The sequence below is a fragment of the Lepisosteus platostomus genome, chromosome 4 (assembly GCF_059453375.1).
Source record: "Lepisosteus platostomus isolate fLepPlt1 chromosome 4, fLepPlt1.hap1, whole genome shotgun sequence".
Lineage (NCBI taxonomy): Eukaryota > Metazoa > Chordata > Actinopteri > Semionotiformes > Lepisosteidae > Lepisosteus > Lepisosteus platostomus.
The window spans coordinates 54,526,764-54,548,371 of NC_142614.1; the positions used below are offsets into that span (position 1 = coordinate 54,526,764).

Sequence of the window (21,608 nt, forward strand, 5' to 3'; positions counted from 1 at the left end):
ATGAAAACCGGTGTGTGTGTCTCTCCCTGCTGGATGTCCCTCTCACAAACTGCTGAATGAATAAAATACTTTTATTGAAAACGAGTTTGCGATTGTCTGGTCTTTAAATTCTGGAGATACGCGATTCCATATTATATTCCCTTTTAATCAAATTCTAAAAGTATGCTTGTTGACTCCGGTATCGCGTTAGTTAAAGACTTCGATGCTTAAAATGTTTAGGGAGAAATGGAATACTGGTGTGTATGTTTTCTTTAAAGTACCGAGACCAGCCATATACTGTATGTTTAAGTTCCAAAATTAATATCGTTTATGGGCTTCACACGCGTTGCAGTATGCTCAGGCACTAAGTAAAAGGAGATGCTTCGTATTGCTTGACTAATTTTAAAAACTAAGTTATAAATATAAAAATTGCAGGCGCTGCTCTGGTGCATCGGCTCCTACACAGTGCCTGTCTGCCGTAAGCGTTACAATATACATACAGTACCCAACACTGCTTGTACCCATCTGTCATGCAAATAAAACACCTTGAATTGAATTGAATTGAGGGGAGAAGGGGGGGATACTAAAGCCAATACTGGCTCAATGGGCTTTGACGTGCTAATGCGTTGGTTTAACGGTCCGGGTGTGGCAGGCTTCCAATGTCAACTCGACTCGATTAGAAGACAATGAACGTATTTTAGCCCTAAATGAATTAATAGCAAACATGGTTTACATAAAATACATTTTTCCAAGAAAGTTTATAATAATACGATCTATAGTTGAAATCTGAGCCTACTTTAAAAATAAAGGAAAAGCATTTTCAGAGAGCAATCACGCTGTGTTTATGTAGAAAAAGTGATTAGGTTTATGAGCAATCTAATTACCTATTCGCTTTAAACGCTATATAAAATAAAGTTTATTTAGAGATGAATGATCAGTGTCACAGTTTAAATAATGTGAGTCAGGAAACTAACACAGTGCCACCGGATTTAATAACGCAATAAAAACGCTATAAAATAATGTGACACAGTACAGCACAGTACAACAATACTGACCATGACTTTAGAAGCATAAATTACCTTACACTCAATTTAAACACAAGCTGTCTTTCTGTATGAACCTCTAAGCTGGTTCATACAGAAAATGTAGAAATGCATTAGCCTGATCATGATTAAAAAACACATAATTAAACACGCGTTTGCGATTTAAATCAGAACACGATTTAAATCAATATAAATGTTTATATTGTAACGCATACTGTCCAGCCTCCATTTCTCTATAAAAATTTACTGTTGCACACACACACACACAATAGAAGCAGGAACCGCTGTCAGAAGGGAAGATATGTTCAAAATATCGCAAATATCGATCATGTTGCGATATTTTGAAATATAAAAGTCAATTGATTGTCCATAATATCGCTTACCTATTTTTTCGAAGAAATGTTTGTTAAAATAAAAGTCCAGCACCAGCTGGATTCGAACACACAACCTGCCAGTTGGTAGTCACGCACCTAGACCAGTAGGCTACAAGAGAGCTCGCATGATCAGGCAGGCGAAACAGCCCTACATAGCTCTGCCGCAGTACACGGATATAATCATACCGTTATTAAATTCTTTAGATACGCGATTCCATATTATATTCCCTTTTAATCAAATTCTAAAAGTATGCTTGTTGACTCCGGTATCACGTTAGTTAAAGACTTCGAAGCTTACAATGTTTAGGGAGAAATGGAATACCGGTGTGTATTTTTCCTTGTGATATTTTAAGCTCTAGTTGAATGATAGGTGTCACATTTTAAATCATTTTCATCATCAAACGCCCTGTTAAAAGCAAGGAAGTTTTTATGCCCCGTTGAAGTAAAACAAAATGCCTGACAAAGTATGGCTTGGACAGATTCCAAGTGCTTGTACAAATGTGCTAAAGAAATTATACTTTGAGTATACAGCTTGTCCAAAGTCATCCATTATTAATACTATTAGTAATATCTTCAGTAAAGGCTTTGATGCATAAATATTTCTGATAAAGGTAGGTTGTGTACTTTTGTCCAACTGAGCAATCTTGCTTTCATAAAATATACCAACATTTTAATGACTGATGATTAACATGCTGTAATACACAGTTCAAAATTAAAGGCTCAAATGCTGTACATGAGAGGTTAAGCTCCCCCTGGCGGTTTTACAAGGCGACGCCGGATAGTTAGTCACGTGACACACGTGAAACGCGTGATACCGCGTGATACTGTGACACGCCCACCGGGGTATGCCGCGAAATACCTCACCCATTTTGAATGGCTGCATCTGTAGAGTGACAGGTATGAATGCAGGAAGCTGCAAAACGATCTTTTGGAATCATTCATATACATCCTGTATATGAGTTGAATTATTTTGATTTTTAACAAAACAGAATTTAGGCGGAGCAGTGGCATTGTGGCTAAGGATCTGCGCCTGTGGCTACAAGGTTGCTGGTTCAAATCTCGCAGCCAGCAGAGGAATCCTACTCCGTTGGGCTCCTGAGCAAGGCCCTAACCCCAAACCTTACAATGGCAGACCCTGCGCTCTGACCCCAGGCTCTCTCCCTATCTGTGTGTCTCATGGAGAACAAGCTGGGGTATGCGAAAAGATAATTCCTAATGCAAAAAATTGTAAAGGTTTAATAAAGTGATGTTATTATTATTATTAATTTACACAAGGTGGGGTTAACTTTCTGTCTGAAAGGATAAAAATTTACTCATATCTTTTTCAGTTTAGAGCTAAACTCTGTTTGTTCTTTACCTAGGTTCCTTTAGTCCCTTTAGTGCCATTTTTCTGACGTTCTAAACATTTAAATTAATTAAATTTAGTTTTTTTATTCCATACAGTACATCTTAGCACGAACACCATGGTATTAGGCTAACACTTTAATACAAACCAAGGTGGTTTCAGTGAAATAAGTGGTCAAAGTGAACATTACACTGAACAAGCTGTGTTCAATGCATACTGTAGGTCTGAAGCACACTTTAATAAGGCGCTACATTACCAAACAACAGAACTGGACCGTGCAGATTCCATCTCTTCAGGAGAGAGGATGCAGTAAGTAATCATTCAACTAAAAACACTCTCTTCCCAGATAGTACAGTTACACGGCAAGAGAAACTAAACAATGGCATAGTGTTAATGTAGTACAATCATTATTTCATCTTTATTCACAAAAACTCATACATGCAGGAAAGAAATTCCAAACTGATGGCAGACTAGTATTTCAAAAGGGATAATGAGGATAGCAGTATCTACTGAATTTGATACCGTGTTCACAAAAGAACAATGCAATTCTGCAATTTTCCTCACGGGATCAATAAAGTATCTATCTAATGCTCATGTCAAGGCAGGGAAGTACGCACATTACATACACCTGCACCCCCTATCCATTAATTAATTAATGTTTGTAATTATGATCTTGGTATCTATAATTCCTTTTTGTTTTAATATGCAGTGAAATTTGAATGCAATTCAGTTAGTGTTTAACTATATTTCAACAATGGACATTACTTTCCTAATATGATTTTCTCTTCAAGAAGTCACTATCCAGGGGGCATAGTTTTTTTCTGCAATGCAGAGAGACCTCATTTTGCTTCCTGTTTTGAGCCCAGCAGGAAGTTCCAAAACTGTTTTTTTCAAAGCTAAACACAAAGAATATTTTTTGGTGCGCTTTATTAAAAGTGATGTCTGAGTCCCACTTTTGACATTAACATTTTTGGTAAGCAAATATGTATGGTGTGCTAAATGTGATTCCCCTTATTTAAAACCTTGACAATAAATCAATAATGAATTCCTGCATTTTTTACAAACATATTTAATGTTTGACCTTACTTTAGTGATATCTACAGAAGAGAAAATACTTCTAGAAATGCCAATAATGCCCCAGAGTCTCACAATCTGTGTTCAGCTTAGAAGCATAACCAAGCTAAACAGCTGACGCTAATGAAAAATGATGGCAGACGCTACCTGGTCTTTGTTCGTTTCTTCTGTAATCACAGAATCCGGGGGTCTGTTTGGTGGTCTAACTGTACCCTGCAGAAAAACACAAATACTATGATTCACAATAAAGAACTGGAGAAAAAAATAAGTTAGAGCCAAGAAAGAAAAACATGCTCAAAATCACAACAGATCTACACTGTACCAATGGACTAATGCTACATTAAAACATTACTTTAAAAGTAACATTTTTCTGTACACAGTTTTGATTACAAATGCAGGTATGATAGCTCTAGCTTGCATTTTTGATATTGTTTTTAACCAAACAGAACAAAAGCATAGCACTGTGGCTTTTCTGTAGGAACATGGCATATGAGAAGGCAGGCATTTCTCATAGGGGACAAAGAACTTTATTACTTCAATACAAATATTCAGCACGATGGAAAGAGTTTCACTTGTATCCGCAAAAAAAACAGTCCTTTGCTTTAAAAACCCTCAGAGGCAAATTGAAATACTAGTCCTTTTGTACATACACAAATGCTTTCAGTATTCCAACTACATACAGTTTGATGTAAATATCTCGATCAATGTCAAACATTATCCAGCTTTGATCTCAGCTTTATCACTGGAATCCCATCAAAAACAGATCCAGTGTAATTAAAGCAGATGTCCACAGAAGACAAATTGAATGCACATTATGAACATGTTTTTGTAGTGTTTTCTGGCAGTGGTCAAATTAAAATACTTAAATTAGATAATGTTGATTAAATGAGACTAAGTGATTTATTAATTTGTAGTGTACATCAAATATAAATTATATTAAATTGCACATCTGAAGACCTTCAGTTTATACAGAACGAATTACAGTACATAGAAAAAATATGTGGAGAGAAAGTGATTTGGAGACTGTAATTTGAAATCTCATTTTAAAAACAATGGACAAGAGAACTGTGCTATCTATTAATTAAATAATAAAATGAAATGTCTGTACAGAGTAAAAAGCCTTAGAGGCATCGTAGTACATTGTCAGATCCCACAAGTTATACTGCAATGAATTCTGCAGCAGTACATTTAGGGAAAAAACATTTATAATTCTTAGATTTCTGTACAGTTTCCTTTTTATTACTTCTGTGACTTAGCAAAGGAATAAGCTAAGTTTCCACTGTAGCAGACAAGAATATTAAATTATTTTTTATGCACGTTTGACATGTAATGATAACTGAATTAATTTAAATGGTTCACTTCCAAAGTCAAAGGTATATTCACAGCACATAGAAGCAAGGAAACATCTTGAGCAGGAAAGTAGCATTTTGATGTAAAATCTATCCATTTGTACAGTAGCTAAGTTATGTTTACTTGTTTATTATTATTTTACATTATTAACTAATATAGCATGTAGTTTGACAAGTCCCATTTTAAATCAAAGAGAATGTTGGCTAAAACAAACAAATGTGCTTGCGTTAAATGTAACGTATCTTTAAAATTAGCTAATTCCTTTTCCAAAAGTAATTTTGGTTGAAACAAAGCTTCATTTTTAGTGAGGCAAATTCCATTTCCAAAATAAAATTACCAAAAGAACATACAGTATAGTACTGAACAATGGTTTGGCTATTCCATTGAAAACTATAATATTCTTTAAAATACTGTATAATTTTAGCAATCGAGCATGTGATGTATGTTTGTACGTGCTTTTCTCTTCTAACTGATTCTCACACATTAATCATGGTCATGAAGCATGACTGTATTTTCTGTATTTTACACCAAAAGTCTTGTAAAACAATCCACAAAGAGTTTGAGGAAAGGACTCATTAATTTCATATTCAAAAATTCAAATGTGGTATGGTCAAATGCATATAACAAGTTTGTATTGGTTCATATTTAATTCCAACGTGGTTATATAAATAATAAATAATCCAAACTTTTGCAGAGTAACATATTTGCCTTGAGAAACTGTCTCATATGTTTTTTTTTGTTTCATCTACCTATCTTGGATGTAGCACTAGAGAAATAAATTAAAAGAAGCAAAAATGTGTTTGCTCTAGAGCCATCCTATCATGAATTACTCTGTGAATTTCACCTAGGAACAATGTACATAAATACTGTACATGTAAATATTAACTAAATAGAATGCTTGTAATCAGTACAGACTTTTTTTATTGAAACAAAAACAAAAATTAACCTTGACTAGAAAAATTGCTTCTGAGCATTCAAATTAAAAATGTTCTGCTTGATAAACTGTATATCTTTGTATAAACAAATGTAACTATGAAATATTGTCCAAGTAGTCAGCAGCAATTAAAGCAGCCTTTTTCAAACTGGTTGTTAGCTCATGCCAGCCTTAAGCTATAAACCTACAGAGGCACACCTCCTACCTTTCCAAAAAATCCTATATGCTTGAGCTACTGAACAGGGACACCTCATGTTGAAATTGTGGTTTCTTATTACTGGTATAAAAATTGTGGTGCATGTACATTCTTGCCTCTAGTTTTGATCCACCACTGCCATCTTACAACATTATATGCATCTGAAACGCTACATAAAATCTCTGTTTGGCATGCGATGAAATATATTACTGTGCTTATGACCTCAAACAGTCATACTGCATGACAAACTGTGCAAATATCCTTTTCCTACCAACTAGCATGAGCTTAAAAATGTTTGATGTCAAACATTGTACTAATACTTTTTAATGTTTAATACTTTAAAAGAAAGTAAACATACCAGAAAATAAATTCACAGAAATAGGAGTAAAAAATAGGAGCACTGAGAAAACATGGCAGCGAGCATGAAATCAGAAAGCAAGAGTCATTTTGTGAACAGTTTTGAAAAAGATCTTTAACAATATAATTCATGTATTCAGAATAATCTATAGGCTACAGAAGTATGTCACTTCTAGATTCTGGACCCAGGGATAATTCAGTATTTAGAGTATACTGGTTTAAACTTCTGGAAGGGGGAAATCTTCACACCTCGCACTGCATACATATGAAGAACAATGTTGTATTGTAAAGCCTTATAAGCATGTCTCGGGAATCCCACTTACAGTAAAAAAGCACTCTTTAATTGCAAGTTGAGTCTTACTTAATGTCCAATACAAATTCAATTATATTGCTTTTTTCCCACTTAGTATCTAACAAACATCAATATCTCAATGAGCAGCAATTACTAATTACTGATATCATATACAGTACTATTTTATTATAATGTAATTTATCATTTGTTAGGGTTTGAGACAGTATCCTCTGTATTTATTATTTCAATGGCAATAATGAAAATAACACTGTCCTACACTACAATACTCTATTTGTATAGGGGTTTGCATCTGTAAAGGACTGCTATAAACAGAAGTATACTGCAATGACTGGGGATACACTTTGGTTAGCTGTTACACTGAAATGTTCAGCTTTTTTTCATGGGTTTATGTGTCTAGCTCTTGCAGTTAAGATACAATGCCTCCATATTTTCTTACTGCCTTGTTTTTTTTCCCCCCAAAAGCCATTAAGATAAGAAATTTGATCATTAAGGTCAAAGGTCAAGAAGGCATGAATGGAGAAAATGTTATGTTCTATGGTCCTTCTCAGGCTTTCAATCAGACAGTACAACTTAGAGAGATGAGCAAGTGAATTAGTGCTTTAGAAAAGCAGGGTGCATTCAAAGGAGGACACCAAAGGATGGGATGAAAAAATCATTGAGAGACCAGATAAGTACTAATTAGTCACACAGGATGATATGACTCCTTCGGGGAAATATTGCCCATGTAATACAGCCTCTGCTCATTCAGGAGGGATTAATGTTTTACTGAGTGAATGAAGACAGCATGTAATCGTGGTATGACTCACTCTGCAGGAGGCAGAAATTGGGCAAGTGATATAGTACCTGTCAAAGGCTGCATCTGCTAATACTGCTATTGCCATGAGGAAGCATCTCATTAAAACACTTTGCCATCCAGTTTCATTTTCTTGCTGATAAATGCACTACAAATGGGAGTTAATAGGGCTATTGTCATAAAAAGAGAAGTGTTATCATGTTATTTAAATATTTTAAAGCTTATGTCTGCTATTAATAATCATATTTGATTGATGCCATTTGTGCTGCATTATACTGAGAGAATTTCAAGCCAGGAGAAAAAGCAGGATCATTCGGTCAAAGCCTGCAGCCCAAGCACAGAATAAAACCCATAGCCTAGAGGTTACTGCTATGAATTCAAGTCATGGCAGTGATCAGGAGATCCCTGTAGCAGTAATTGGCCAACTGTGATCAGGTCTGTGTAATATGGAAACACTGACAGATATCTGGCTTACTGTTCCTGGCCAACATCCTGCAGGACTTAAAGTTATAAGTAAAGAGCAGTGCCTCTCCTCAGGACATAAAAATGGTGTATTGCTCATATTTTAACATCATAGTGTACAAAAAAAAAGAGAGAGTCACAGCTTTTCATGTTTTTTGCAATGTAAAAAACATGAAAATGTAAATGACATTATATCCTTAGAGGCAAAGAAATACACATCAAAAGAGTGCTGGAGCCAAGTTATTTGCTTTTTTCTCATGCATGTATGTACAGTAATAATAATTCAAATCTGAATACCCTTTTTTATACATATACTTTGTGAAAATTATACTCCATTACCAATTTTCCAATTTTTTTCAACACAAAAGAGTCCCAGCAAAAAAAAAACAAACAAACGGTGTGGATATTAATCTCAATCCCAAGTGTGAGAAACAAAGAACAAGCTATAGACTGCAATCTAGAGGCTGACTGAATAGTAAAAGATTCCCTCAGACAAAAAGAGACTGTAGGACCTCGATTATAAAATGATTACTGTGCGTGTCAAAGTAACTAAATTTTAGGATCCACTAAGCACAATCAGAGATGCATTCACTGTTCTGTTGAGGGACCTCTCTTTGCCATAAGGTCATAATTTGTGACTGACATATTGAGATATGTCAGATATATGCAAATCATGGAAGCAAAATTAGTAAAAACAATTTTGGTAGACAGGTCCAAAGATCTTCTGATAATTCAATAATAATATGCCTTTTATAGATGCATTAGTACAGGAATAGCAATCTCTTCAGTTATTCATGATAATTTTGTAAAGAGTAACTACGAACCTCAGTACTTAACGAAAACTAAAATAATGTTGTACGAGAATTAAGTGGAAGGTAATTAACTTAAAAAACATAACTGGTCGGTCCTTGTTTGATCTTATATTTATAAGTTTTAAACTTTTTCCTGCATTTGGTTTTATAAGAAATAAGATCTGAGGTCATCTTTCAAAGTCTTTGGATGCAGGAATATAAGTATCCCAAGGCAGGATATGTCACTGTGAAAATGATTCAAGCAAATAAACAAATTCTTTATTACAGTGCTATAAAAAATAGTATTGACTCAGAACTCAATGTGCTTTGTCCTCTGGGTGTAGCCAATAAGCCTGGTGTCACACAAAATGAGTAATAATAAGGTCTAATAAAATTAGACATAAAAAACACTGTGTGGGCAACAAACAAATAACCAATAGCTTGCACAGAAATAACAAAATACAGGAGGAAAAAAATGTACATCACCTTCTCCCACTTGCTGGATTAGACCTTTGTCTTAGATTTTAAAAAATACTCTGCTTTTTAACATATAAAAAACTCAAAACTACACTGTAGGTTTTTAAAATATTAAAAATAAATATAAAAAACAATAATCTTTATATTAGCAACCATGTTTTCATATGCTCAATTTTTTGTGGCCTTTAAACCTGAAATAACTTTTTACTACAATAAGCAATATTTACTTTTTTTCAGAAAAAGATTAGCTGTAGGTACAGTATAGTACAGTAAGTACAGCGATATAGATTTAAGGATAGCACATTATGTGTGAACAGAAGATTAATATGAAAGTTAATCTGTTTTATTTTAGTTTAATTCCATACATACTTTGATTATCTTAGAATAAAATACAGGAGGAAAAAAATGTACACCAGCGTTTTGGGAAGCCATCTTTAAAGGCTCAACAGGGACTCAGCCTCTTGAGCCAAAGGGAAATCTCCCTTCAGCCCAGCAGCTGTGTGCCCTGCTATTCACAGGGGAGGGCGGTGACGTCGCTGCTCTGGTAAGCCAGCTCAGCTCTCGCAAGCAATGGAGGATGTATGCGTTACACTCTCCCCCCCTTAACTCGTCATCCTCGGCAAAGGGCTATCCTACCCCACTGCTGACACCAATGTAACGCCACAGGGTTCACGTGGGCGCCCTCGCCGCCGCCACATCAGGTCGGCCCCCCACCGTCGGGGACCCGAACCCGGGCCTCAGGCTTCACTCAAGAGGCTGGGTCCCTATTGCACGGGCAAAATACATGCTTTTACACCAGCCACACTTACATTGTTCTTGTGGGGACAAAATTCTCTATTATATATCATTTTGCCAAAAAGTCATTACTTTCTTGTTCCCAACCCTGGAATTATACAATTTATTATTATATAGCAATCAAATATGCTCTGTGGTACCTTGGCTTTCTCCGAAGTCCTCTTCCCTCCAAAGCCTCCTGCTCCCACAACGAACAAGGAGAACTGATTGTAGCACAGAAGCTCTTGACCATTGTATGTGTGGACTGAAAATATAGATTGAATCATCAGTGAGAGTGCAAGTTACATCACCACATTACACAAAGTTAAGAAAAAGCTTCTGATGTACAAACTGAATAGCCTCTCATTTTTAACAATTTGTCCCTGCTATTTACATGCTTCTGTAAAGTTTATACAAAGCAACAATTTTGCTTGACAAAAATGAAAGCTAACAGACAACATAATATAAGTATATATTATATATACGTATATGACTTATGGCTTGCTATTAGTTATTTTGTGGAAAAAAAACTAGACTTGAATTTATGTCAACAGTTTGCTGACCTACTGAGGAACTGCTTTCTTGGAGAAACATTCACACATTTGTTTTCCTTTATCATTTACTACTGTTCTCCAAGCCACTAATCTCAATATATACAGTAGCAAAATAAAAGAGCTGTAATCCTATAGGGTCTTTAATAATAAAATTATTAAGTACAATATAATACAGGTACAAGAAAAATCTAAAAACCTGAACAGTTTAACCCAACTCAATCTTTTCTGAAAGTCCTCACATGTCTTTTTGAGCGAACATTGCTGGAGAATGAAAGAGAATCTGCTTCTTTCCATTGCATAAATCTATGCCGTACATTTATTGAAAAACTTCTATCTTAGAAAAATCTGCCAAGGCCACCAGGACTGTCTTTGAAGATATAAGACATATGAAAAGCATACCCCAAAAGATCAAATTTTAATGGTCCTAATATTTAAATCACTTTTATCTAAAATTATATAATTTATACTTTACTGTAGCTGTTCAGTTATTAGCTTTAGGATTGCCTTGAGAACATTTTAAATAAAAAGCTAATAGTTAAGTCTCAAAGAAAGCATCAAAAATGTAATGAAGTGAAAAAAATGTTAAGTAAAAGCAGAATAGTGAAAATGAAAAGAATATTTTTGGAAGAAAATAAAAAATAGAAGTGGTTCCACATAAGGCTTCTGCAACTGGTGAAAAAGAATTGATAAAACCCTAAAGGTAATCAGGGTCTCTAGCATTAACTGTCACAGCATGTTTCCTGCCATGGAGAGGAAAATTAATAAATTTCCTGAGAGCAAATTTAAAACTTCATATTTCACCAATATTAGGTTATTGATATAAATGTTCAAAATGTATTTTTCAGTCCATTGCTTAATTTATTATATACTGTGACTGAATCTCCTATTTTGCAAACTTCATTTCATGATACTCCTCACATTAGGTAATATGACCCCAGATTGTAAAGAGACAGCTATTTTGCAAGTTTTTAACTTGAAATACAAATACATTACATAACAGTAAATTAAATTAATAGTAAACTCTACAGTATCAGATACTGAATTTATCATTATGCACTAACTCTTATTAACCATACGCTGATCATCAGAAAAAATATTTAAACAATGATTATCCTAACAAATGTTGACAATCTCACTTTCTTGGGTGCTGATGAAAACAGACTATTGTCTTTTCATTTAACCCAAATCTGTTCTGCGTTCTTCTGTCATAGGATGTTATTCATGCCAAAAGGGTAATCAATTTTTGTTAACATTTTGAAAAGCAAGCCACAAAACGTACAGGAATGAAACTTGAGTTGACAGCTGGAACCACAACATCCATTTAGAAGCTATGGACATAGTTTTGAAATTTTCGTCTAATCTGACTATCAATAATTTGCTAGGTTTATAAAAGATACATTTGAGATGACTATTTTTGCAATCAAAGTATCTTGCTTCAGGCTGTAAAAATGGTGTTGATTAAATTGGTCTATTGGAAACAAACAGAATTAACAAAGCCTAATGCAACAATAAACCCTTTGGATTCTTTTTAAATGCTTAAGCATTTCCTAATGATCACACTCTATCCATGTAAATTTTGCAAACAATATAAATGATAGCTAACAAGATCTAAACCCCAGGAGTGAGGCTAGAACATCCCTAGAACATGTTCTAGCCTCCCTGCATTGGCTCCCAGTGCTACATTAGATTGAATTTAAGATCCTTTTTTGACCTAAAAAGCACTAAACACTCAGTCTCTTTCCTACCTCAAATACTGAGCTACTACTCTTCATCTTGACCGCTCCACTCTTTACATTTTACCTTGCTGTGTATCTTCATGACAAGATGCTCACACTCAGGGCTTTCTACCAAAATGTATATGTGGATAGCTCCAAAACTATAGGAGCATTTAACTGAACAAGACTTTATAAAAGAAAATGTATTGGATGTTTATATTCAATGCTACAAGTTAATTTTTTCTTCAGGTTGGAATGTATTAAAGGGGATCTTTTAATAGTAAGAACAAAACTAAAACAATGTGGCGTCATCAGTTAGAAATCGAAATACATTACAGTAAATCAGATAATTGTGGACTGGATCTTAAATTCTGAAAAAAAAGCTCACCATCCAAGATTATGAGCGCTCCAGACCCCTTATCCAAGACATCAACAACTGTAGCTTGAGAAGTCAGTTTTCCTGTATTTGCATATAAGCATTAGTAAATAACTGTTTGAAACAAATAAACAGTTGTAAGTCAGTAAGCAGTTGTCTTGCCAACAGAAGTAAACAAGACAAGTAAACATTAAAAGTACTCATATATTAAAAACATCTTCTGATAATAATCTCCAGCAAATACATCTTCCCAGAATTAAATGTGCCAAATGGCCTGCTATCCTTTATATATTTTGTCATGATTCTATATAATAAATAATAAATAATAAATAATAAATAATAATAAATAGCACATATTATCTAATTCAAAAGAGATTATCTAGTATCAAAATTAATTTAAAAATGCTCCGTTTCCAGAATCATTACTGGCAAATACAAAAAAACATATGCAGAAGCCATTTAGTAAGAGCATCACATGCGGACAAATAATGTATTTTAAAAGTGTAGCAAATAAAATTTATTTAAAAAACAGCATCAAAGGAGATGTAAATACAGAGTGAAATTCTACTTTGCTTTTCCTTTTTTAAAGATCTTTTTTTAAAGAACCTTACAAAAAATACTCCTGAGATAAGAATGTCTCAGAGATAGGTTTTGACGATTCATACCCGAGGTTGGCAATGACGTAAACAACTCCAGATACTGTTCTCCATGTAAAAGCTGATAGAAGAAAAAAACACAGGAAGAATACTTAAAGGACAGAAATGCTATTCTATTTTCATATGTATCCTATCTTCATATGACTTTACATTTCAAAGGAACATTCAATACAAATACCTTTACAAATTCACGATTAATTACAAATAACAGTTTCATAACAAGTCATATGACATTTCACAATTGAATAAACCTATAGAAAAATGTTATAATAAATAAAGCCCTGAGAACTAAGTAAAGGATGTTACACTGGATAATGAAAAAGGAATACATTACATACAAGTTACTACTTTTGAACTAATGCTATTTAGCATATTCAGTAGGAAATGGTTTATTCACCCAATATGATAGAAATGGAACATCTGAAAATGTTTGATCTAATGGTTGCATTGGCAGCTGTGTTTTACACGTGTTTTAAAAAGCATTGATGTGATGTGTCGTTATAATTAGTTAAGATGTGTCACTTTTTTCTTTTTCTGGACCATAGTCCAAGTAACTCTGGCAGAAGAAGGAGACGGCTTGATGGCGCATGTCTGTAATGTGTGCATGCTGTCTTTATCCCTCATGTTAATATAAAGACAACAGCACAACCCATATGGATTGACAGCTGAGCATCCTAAATATCAGGTGCAAAACTGCTGCTGATGAAAAAATACTCCATTGTTGACTAGGAATTTGTAAATTCCTTAACATTTTTTTTTCATGTTCGTGGTACACGTGCTCACGTGGTACATGTGGTACATGGTATTTTCTCCAAAATTTGGAATTCATCTTTAAGAACTTAAAGAATCACATTAAGAACTCAAAGAAGGCGATAATAGTATATCTTAGTCAGAACAGAAAACTACGTTTAAGTGTAGAAGTGTTTTTACAGTAAGACCTAGAACAGATGACACGTCATTGCACAAAGAGTTGTGGGGCTGTGGAACAAGCTAACCAACTATGTTACTCGAACCCTTTTAAGAAATTTTAAGAAATGACTGAACAAATTAGCTGCTAACTACCAAACAGCCTACCTTTCATATGTTGAATACAAAATGTCTACCTATGATACACAAACTAGTGGTCCTTTTTTTATATAAAAGTAAACGATAAACACTGAATTGAATTTCTTCTTTCTGCAATATCAAGCAATCTAAAAAAACACTGCAGATGTATTATGTAATCACTATTGCATTTAGCTGTACAAATTAAATTCAAAAGCTGCTGTCTTGAAAAGACTTTCTTTTTGTTCACTCTTTGAAGCACAGACGTGGAAGTGCCGAGGGACAAAATTCAAAGAGTTATTTACCTAAACCGTAATCTTTCAAAGCAGAAAAGAAGTGGAATAACAATGAAGTGGGATTTTAAAGCAATTATTTTAATAAAATAATTTAAGTGTCGAAAAGATGTGCCACCTCGCATTCACAAGCATCAAATATTAAAATGTATTTATTTCAAAATACTACTTAGTTCACTCAAATGACTTAAAATGACCAATTGCATTTGTCAATTGTAAAAAGTCAGTACAAAAGTATTTGTTTTGTTTTTAAGCTCATTATGTTCCTCCTACTACTCCTTGCATTTTCTCTGCAGAAGGAGAGGTTTTTTTTGTTTCTTCTACATATTGAGACACATTTTATTTATTTTTTTTACAAAGATATAATATTTTTTCTTACCTTTGTGTAGTCAAAATTTAATCCTGGAACAGAACTAAGGCTACCATCCATCATGGAGGGCTGTGATGCTATTACTCCAAAGGTAGGAAGACAACTGAAATCCTCATGGCCTTCATACAAAAACTTCAGATAATCTGGATCTTTGGTTGACATACCAACTCCAAGAGCATAAAGAATACACTGGGTGTGAGAGTAGGTGAAGCCAACTTCGGTCAACTTCTGACCAATCGCCATAAGCTGAAGATGAAAAACATTTTCAAACTTTTGTATTGGATTCACATCTTCATTATGTGTTGGAACAAAATGTATTGTCATTCTGTCAGGGCAAGAGGATGAAACAGAAAGCTTAAAAGTATGAAAAATACAAAGTGATAAAAATGACCTTTTGAAATATTGCCCCCCAAGGAAAAATGACACCTTTTGGCTTTATAAAATTGCTTTATCTAGAAAATCTTGCTTTTTTTTCTTTCTTAAAACCATCACTCTTTAAGACATATATCCACAGAAAACACATTTTCCTCAGGGAAATTCAGACAGCCTAGATATTTCTACTGAATCCTTAAAATAGAAATGAATATGAATTCATATTATTGCTCCTGGGCAGAACCTGAGTGTTACACAATACAAACTCAACAAAATTATATATAGCCGCCAAAGATAACTACTACTTGAGTTATAAAGTTGAGGCTACTTGCTACACAAAGCAAAACTCTGCATAACCAGACGTCATAAGAAAAAAAACTATATACAGTATCTCTTTGCTGGTTCACCTATATACTGTACACATGCATATTCATTTACTGTCTCTGTGCTATTGTGTGGCATAGAAGGTTAGCATGCTGGCATGCTAAAAAAGAAATGCAACTCCTCCTCCTCCAGACTCTTGCCCTCCCGTCGGCATGGAACAGGTTGAAGAGTGACTCAACCGTGAAGAGGACCTGATGCCACTGCTGACGAGTCCGTTCTAGCCTCTGCCTGGCCCAAGCCAGTTGGGTGTGACGTCTAGGAGGTGTGAGCAGAGGGCCTCTGATAGGTCCCCTTCTTCTAAGGGCAGCAGCATGGAGCTTCAGTGTCCTGTCACTGATGCAGACCTTGTGTCTGCTGGCATTTTCAGCAGACACGATCTCTCAGATGGACCAATGTGATATGTCGATCCTACTGTGGTGTGGTCACTCGAGGGTGACTGAGTCTTGGATGGTCATCTGGCGTGTTGGTCTGCTTTTTCTTGCAGTGACCTAAGCTTTGAATTAAGGCCTTTTTAAAGGTGACCTGATCAGGCGTTGTTCCACCTGGACCTCATTGGGTAAAAGTACTCCTAACAGGCTTGTGATTGGGGAGTTGCAATGCCTCACTGCACAAGCTGTATTGCTAGTCAGAGGGCTTAAAACAAATTGACAACTTTTTGTGAAAGTACATACGGTATAACTATAGTATTCTCATTCCAGAAAATGTTGCATTTCTTTTTTCCATCAGTATACATCTATTTCAAAAAGCATGACTAAGAATTGTGATGGACTTTGGCCCTTTATCAACAATTTAATAAAAGTTGTCATGTATGCCTTTTAGACATGTCCGGTCTAGTTCTTACTCATTAGCAACACTTTCAAACCTTCATAAAAACATTAAAACCCAAACATGGTCACAAAGTACCCCTAGGTTCATTAATTTTAACTGTAAAAAACACTGCTACTTGTATGCTACTTTTTGAGGTCCTATAAAGACAGACATGAAGCTATTTCCTTGACAGACAGATTTATAATGTTGTCTTTGTACAGTACTCACTGGATTAATTCCTGAAGAATTAGTGGATATACCATTGGAAGGATTTTGTGATATTCCTGCTCCAGCATCAATTTTTGACAGCGTCTCAATCAGAGTACTTAATGATTCTGTAAAACATAAATGTGTTTTTGCAACATTAAAAGACTAAAAGCAACAAAAGAGAAATTAGAGTAATTTAGGAAAGATTATAGAAATAGATAAATATCACCAACTCTCAAACCAGCTAAGCAGCAGCACAATTTTATTTTTTAACTATATTTGAAAATTTGGTGACTGTATAGCTGTGTGGAGTTCAAAGCTAAGGTTACCAACTAAGTGCATATACTGTATAAAACATTAAAAGATTTTTAAAACTATCTGCAGAAGAAAAGCCTGACCTGGTAAAAAAAAAAGTCAGAGCTAAAAAAATGTTTCCTGTGATTTGACAGTTGGAGAATCAACTGTGAGTGGATGGATAAAAGATGAAAAGGACCCCAGAGAATTCAATCACAAAGGCCACTTAGCAGAGAAGATGCTTTATGAAACTAAAAATGAATGATTACTTTCCCCATTAACCTGAGAAAAATGTCTAATGAAGCAAGTATTTTTGTTTTATACTATTGTATTTGAATGAAACTAATGTTGTCCAATTATTTCAGTGCAGTACAGTTACCCATAAATTTACAGCAATATCCCATAATTGCCCATTCACATCTATAAAACTAATACAATGTGTATTTAAATGCTTATTTGGGTTACAAAATTAAGTATCACGTTACCTTCTGGATATATTTTTATACATAAAAGCCAATTTACCTGGTACTCATGACAAACCAAGTGGGTGATTATATTTTACAGTAAAGCTCTTTTATGGGTCTCATTATGTCATTGTCTTTGCAGATTTATACTGGTACTTGTCACCCACAGTATAGTGAGAATGTGGTCTATGCCACAAAAATGTTAATTATCTTGATATTGTAACTGGCCGTTTTTTTTTTTCATTTTAAATTTTGGATTTCACATGATTTTGTCCATCTTTTTTATTTATAAACAACCTTGCAGTGCATCACATACATTTGAAAATGCCGTACATTGCTTTATATGGAAAAGTGTTTTACAGCCCTTTTTCAGGATTACTTAGAATTTTTGCTAATTTTTAAGTTTATTTTAAAACACAGAATTAATGCCACTTTGATTCTATAAAAATATTTTCTAATTGTTATTAGTCCCTATAAACTACAAAAAACAATAAACACTATAAAGTGTAATTTAATAATAGTGTTGTGCATCATTAAACTAATTTCAACTAATTGAGTCCAAAGTTATATAAGGAATAATTCAGGTAATTATTTATGATAAATATCATGCATGTAAATTCAGTACACATCCAGGAAAGGAAAATAAAGAATTATTCCTTCTAGACACTGTTGTAAAATAGAACTATATTCATTGAATTAAACTCAACAGTCAGACACAATGGAATACAACCCTGTCAAAAGCTGCAAATTCAACTGTGGTCCCAGCTCAACAAATCCTTTTAGTAGTCCATCTATATTCAGGCACAGTATTTAAAGGTGCAGTAATGTAAGTGAAATGATCCAAATGGGTCTAGGACAGGGGTTGACCAACACAGAAAGAAAAAACATCTTGAATTTCAGTTAGGAGTAAGGATAGAATAACTTTCAAAAAAGCATATCTTTCAGATTACAGAAACATCAATAAATCAGCAAAACCTTCCTGTAATGAAAAGCTGTGGGGGCACACTTGCTCTAGCATAGGAAACATAGCCCTCTTTACTGCGTGAAAATATAATGGTTCAGTTCCTATAAACACCTCATTTCCTCCATGAGAGTATCTGCAGTGATTCAGTGACAGAAGCTGCTGGTTGGAAAATGAAAATATTTTTATATTCCACTGACAGGCTGAGAAAGCCATAATAAAACAAACTCAACCTGCAAGCCTATTGTCTCAGAAAAGGTGACTAGCTTCTGAATTATTTAAATCCCAAAGGCGACATGTTTGGTACACTACCAACTTAAAGGTATCTCAGAGATACCACAGTACTCACGGCTTGCTGTGCTGAAGCAGTGATGAAAAGGCAGAATAACCTGAAAAGAATATTTATCAAAACGTTTGAGATGCTGAATATCTGCCCTAGTGGGACATTATCTAAATAATGCAGATTTTTTATATTGCAAAGTTACTTAATGGTCAAGCCTATACAATACAAAGAAATAATCAGACTGCTTAGAACTCATCTAGCTACGGTAATTACATTTTTATCAGAAACTGGAGACTAATTAAGAAAATACATAAAAGCACCAGGTTTTTTGCCTAGGGAATATGTAAATTACTGGAGATCAGGTGTAAAAGAAAAAGAAATATAGTCAAAGAAATGCATTAAATACAATGTAGAGAGTCATAAGTATAAGAAGTATAAGCCATCATAAGAAAAAAAGTGATTTTTTTTCCAAAACAAAAATTATGTTACTTTGTTTTAGCGCAAAATTCACACTATTTTCAGATGTTAAAAATACTTTTCACAATATGGAAGTTATGCATTGATAGGACTTCTGTTTTTCTTATTTCAAAATAAAAACAACATTTAATCATACACAAAACACAGAACATGACTTTCTATGCAAATAGTAAATGAAACAACAAGAAAATACAGATAATAGGCTCTACTCCTTCAGTACTATTCATCACATCACTGTACATCACAGAGGATTTACAAATTGATCACTAGGCATTGCATAGGACTAGTGCCCCTATTGCAGGCAAACCTTATCTTCTCATTAACTCACAAGCCATGTCTTTTGACATTACAGTTTCGGAAAGAATTCAAAGTGCAATTAAAATCACTTATGAAGTCACACTCTATGGTGTTTAAACTCTTGCAAAGAGTTTTAAGATCTTCTAGACCAGGAGTGTCAAACATACAACAAACAACAAGGCCAACTTCAGCCCATGGGGCATGTGTAGTCAGCATCTCAACTGGGATTCACCTTGTCTGAGCTTGAACAGCCCACACATCTAGCTAATCAAATTTTTATCAGAAACTGGTGAAATTACTGTAACAGTTTGCATACACTGCAGTCCCTGTGGTTCTCCACCTCTATCCAAGTGTAGTTTCATTTTGGCATGTCTTTGTGTTATAATGGTTGGGAAAATAAACCTGTACACACACTTTCTCTAAACTCCTCCAAGTTTAAAAGAAACTGCAGCAGCTGAACCACCACTGGTCTCACTGACCCTGTGCCTATTGAGGTCTTTTATTATCTCAAAAGAAGATTTAGCAATAAGGGCCTTTAAACTGTGTATCAAAGAACTGAAAAGAATGCTGTGCAATTCAAGAGAATGGAGAAATCTTTATTTCTTTGCATAAGTGAACAGAAAGCCAGCATGTATTATTTGTACAATAGGTAGAAGTTCCTAAAAACTAACAGCAACAGTCGTAGAAGTGAACTGACTGCTGCTTTTATATTTCTGATTTCTAGCAAACTGTTTTTTTATTTGTAGTTTCTGTGTTTATCAAGTGACATCCTGAAAAATCTTGCCTTTTGCTGACCCTGTCTTTCAGTTGAAAACGTTAAAGCTCTGCTGATTGTGAAACTAGTCAATCTGTTTTTCATTCAGCCTCACAACCTCTAAGCGTTAATCAGTTCCCCCTGGCAGAGTTTACAGGTAATGCTGATCACTAATCCCACAATCCATTTAATCACACTTCCTTCCTCAAAGTTCATAACGCAAGATTTCATATAATGAAAATGCAATAAGCACTACTTTACCGGTGAAAGCTTACAGCCTGTTCCAAATCTCTGGAAAATCACCCAACATTACTCAAACTTTACCCTAACATTACTGAACTGTCAAAATAAGAACAAGACAATTAAAAGTGTATGATAGCTCATTAGTTCAGGTGGGTAGCTGCATCAGCATGCGTAGGCTGCAAAGGAACAAGTAATAGGTTTATTCTATGCTGAAAAAAAGAAGAGAGAAAAAACACAATGTTTCGGCCGTGGAGCCTTCTTCAGGTGTGATAGCTCATTAGCCCATTTAACTACAATGCAATACCATAGTGGTACCATAATCAAATAGATAAAATGTTGTTGAGTCATGCTGGGTGTGTTCTTTGAGATCTCGATTGAGAGACACGTTGCCTCAGTAACCACAGTGAGTGGTTAAGAGCAAGCCGAATACTTCCCTGAGAGATCAAGCAGGATTTCCCGAGTATGCTGCAGATGTTACAGTGTGACCATCGCGGTTCCACATGGGCTCGTGGGCTTACTTGATTACTTATCAAAGTGAAGAAAAGTTGCTATAGAGAATAAATTATTTGTGTGTCCCAATATGCACACTTGTGTTCTTGTTCCCTTCATATGCGCATTCTCGTTCAAGTCTGCAAGGGTTTAGGGTGTCCCATTAAGAGATTTGGTGATTAGAGATTTAAAGGGACAGCAGCCTCCGGGTTGGTGGACGGGAGCAAGGAATATGTAAATCACTGAAGATGCGAGGCTCCTAGCAAGAGTGTCATCAGGGTAAAGCTCGTCGGGCCAGGGGAACTG

At 34.8% G+C, this 21,608-nt stretch overlaps 1 protein-coding gene across 4 annotated transcripts in view; it reads right to left on the minus strand.

Moving 5' to 3' along the window:
• Window positions 1-21,608, minus strand: part of hsd17b4 (hydroxysteroid (17-beta) dehydrogenase 4) — a 98,207-nt gene that overhangs the window by 35,365 nt on the left and 41,234 nt on the right. For all 4 annotated transcript variants that reach the window (XM_088629894.1, XM_088629893.1, XM_088629892.1 and 1 more), the window contains exons 12-17: window positions 17,062-17,168; window positions 15,280-15,516; window positions 13,573-13,624; window positions 12,920-12,991; window positions 10,424-10,527; window positions 3,963-4,028 (exon numbers count right to left, since the gene is read on the minus strand). In XM_088629894.1, coding sequence (XP_088486020.1) covers window positions 3,963-4,028; window positions 10,424-10,527; window positions 12,920-12,991; window positions 13,573-13,624; window positions 15,280-15,516; window positions 17,062-17,168 — 638 coding nt within the window. The remainder of the gene's footprint in view (window positions 1-3,962; window positions 4,029-10,423; window positions 10,528-12,919; window positions 12,992-13,572; window positions 13,625-15,279; window positions 15,517-17,061; window positions 17,169-21,608) is intronic.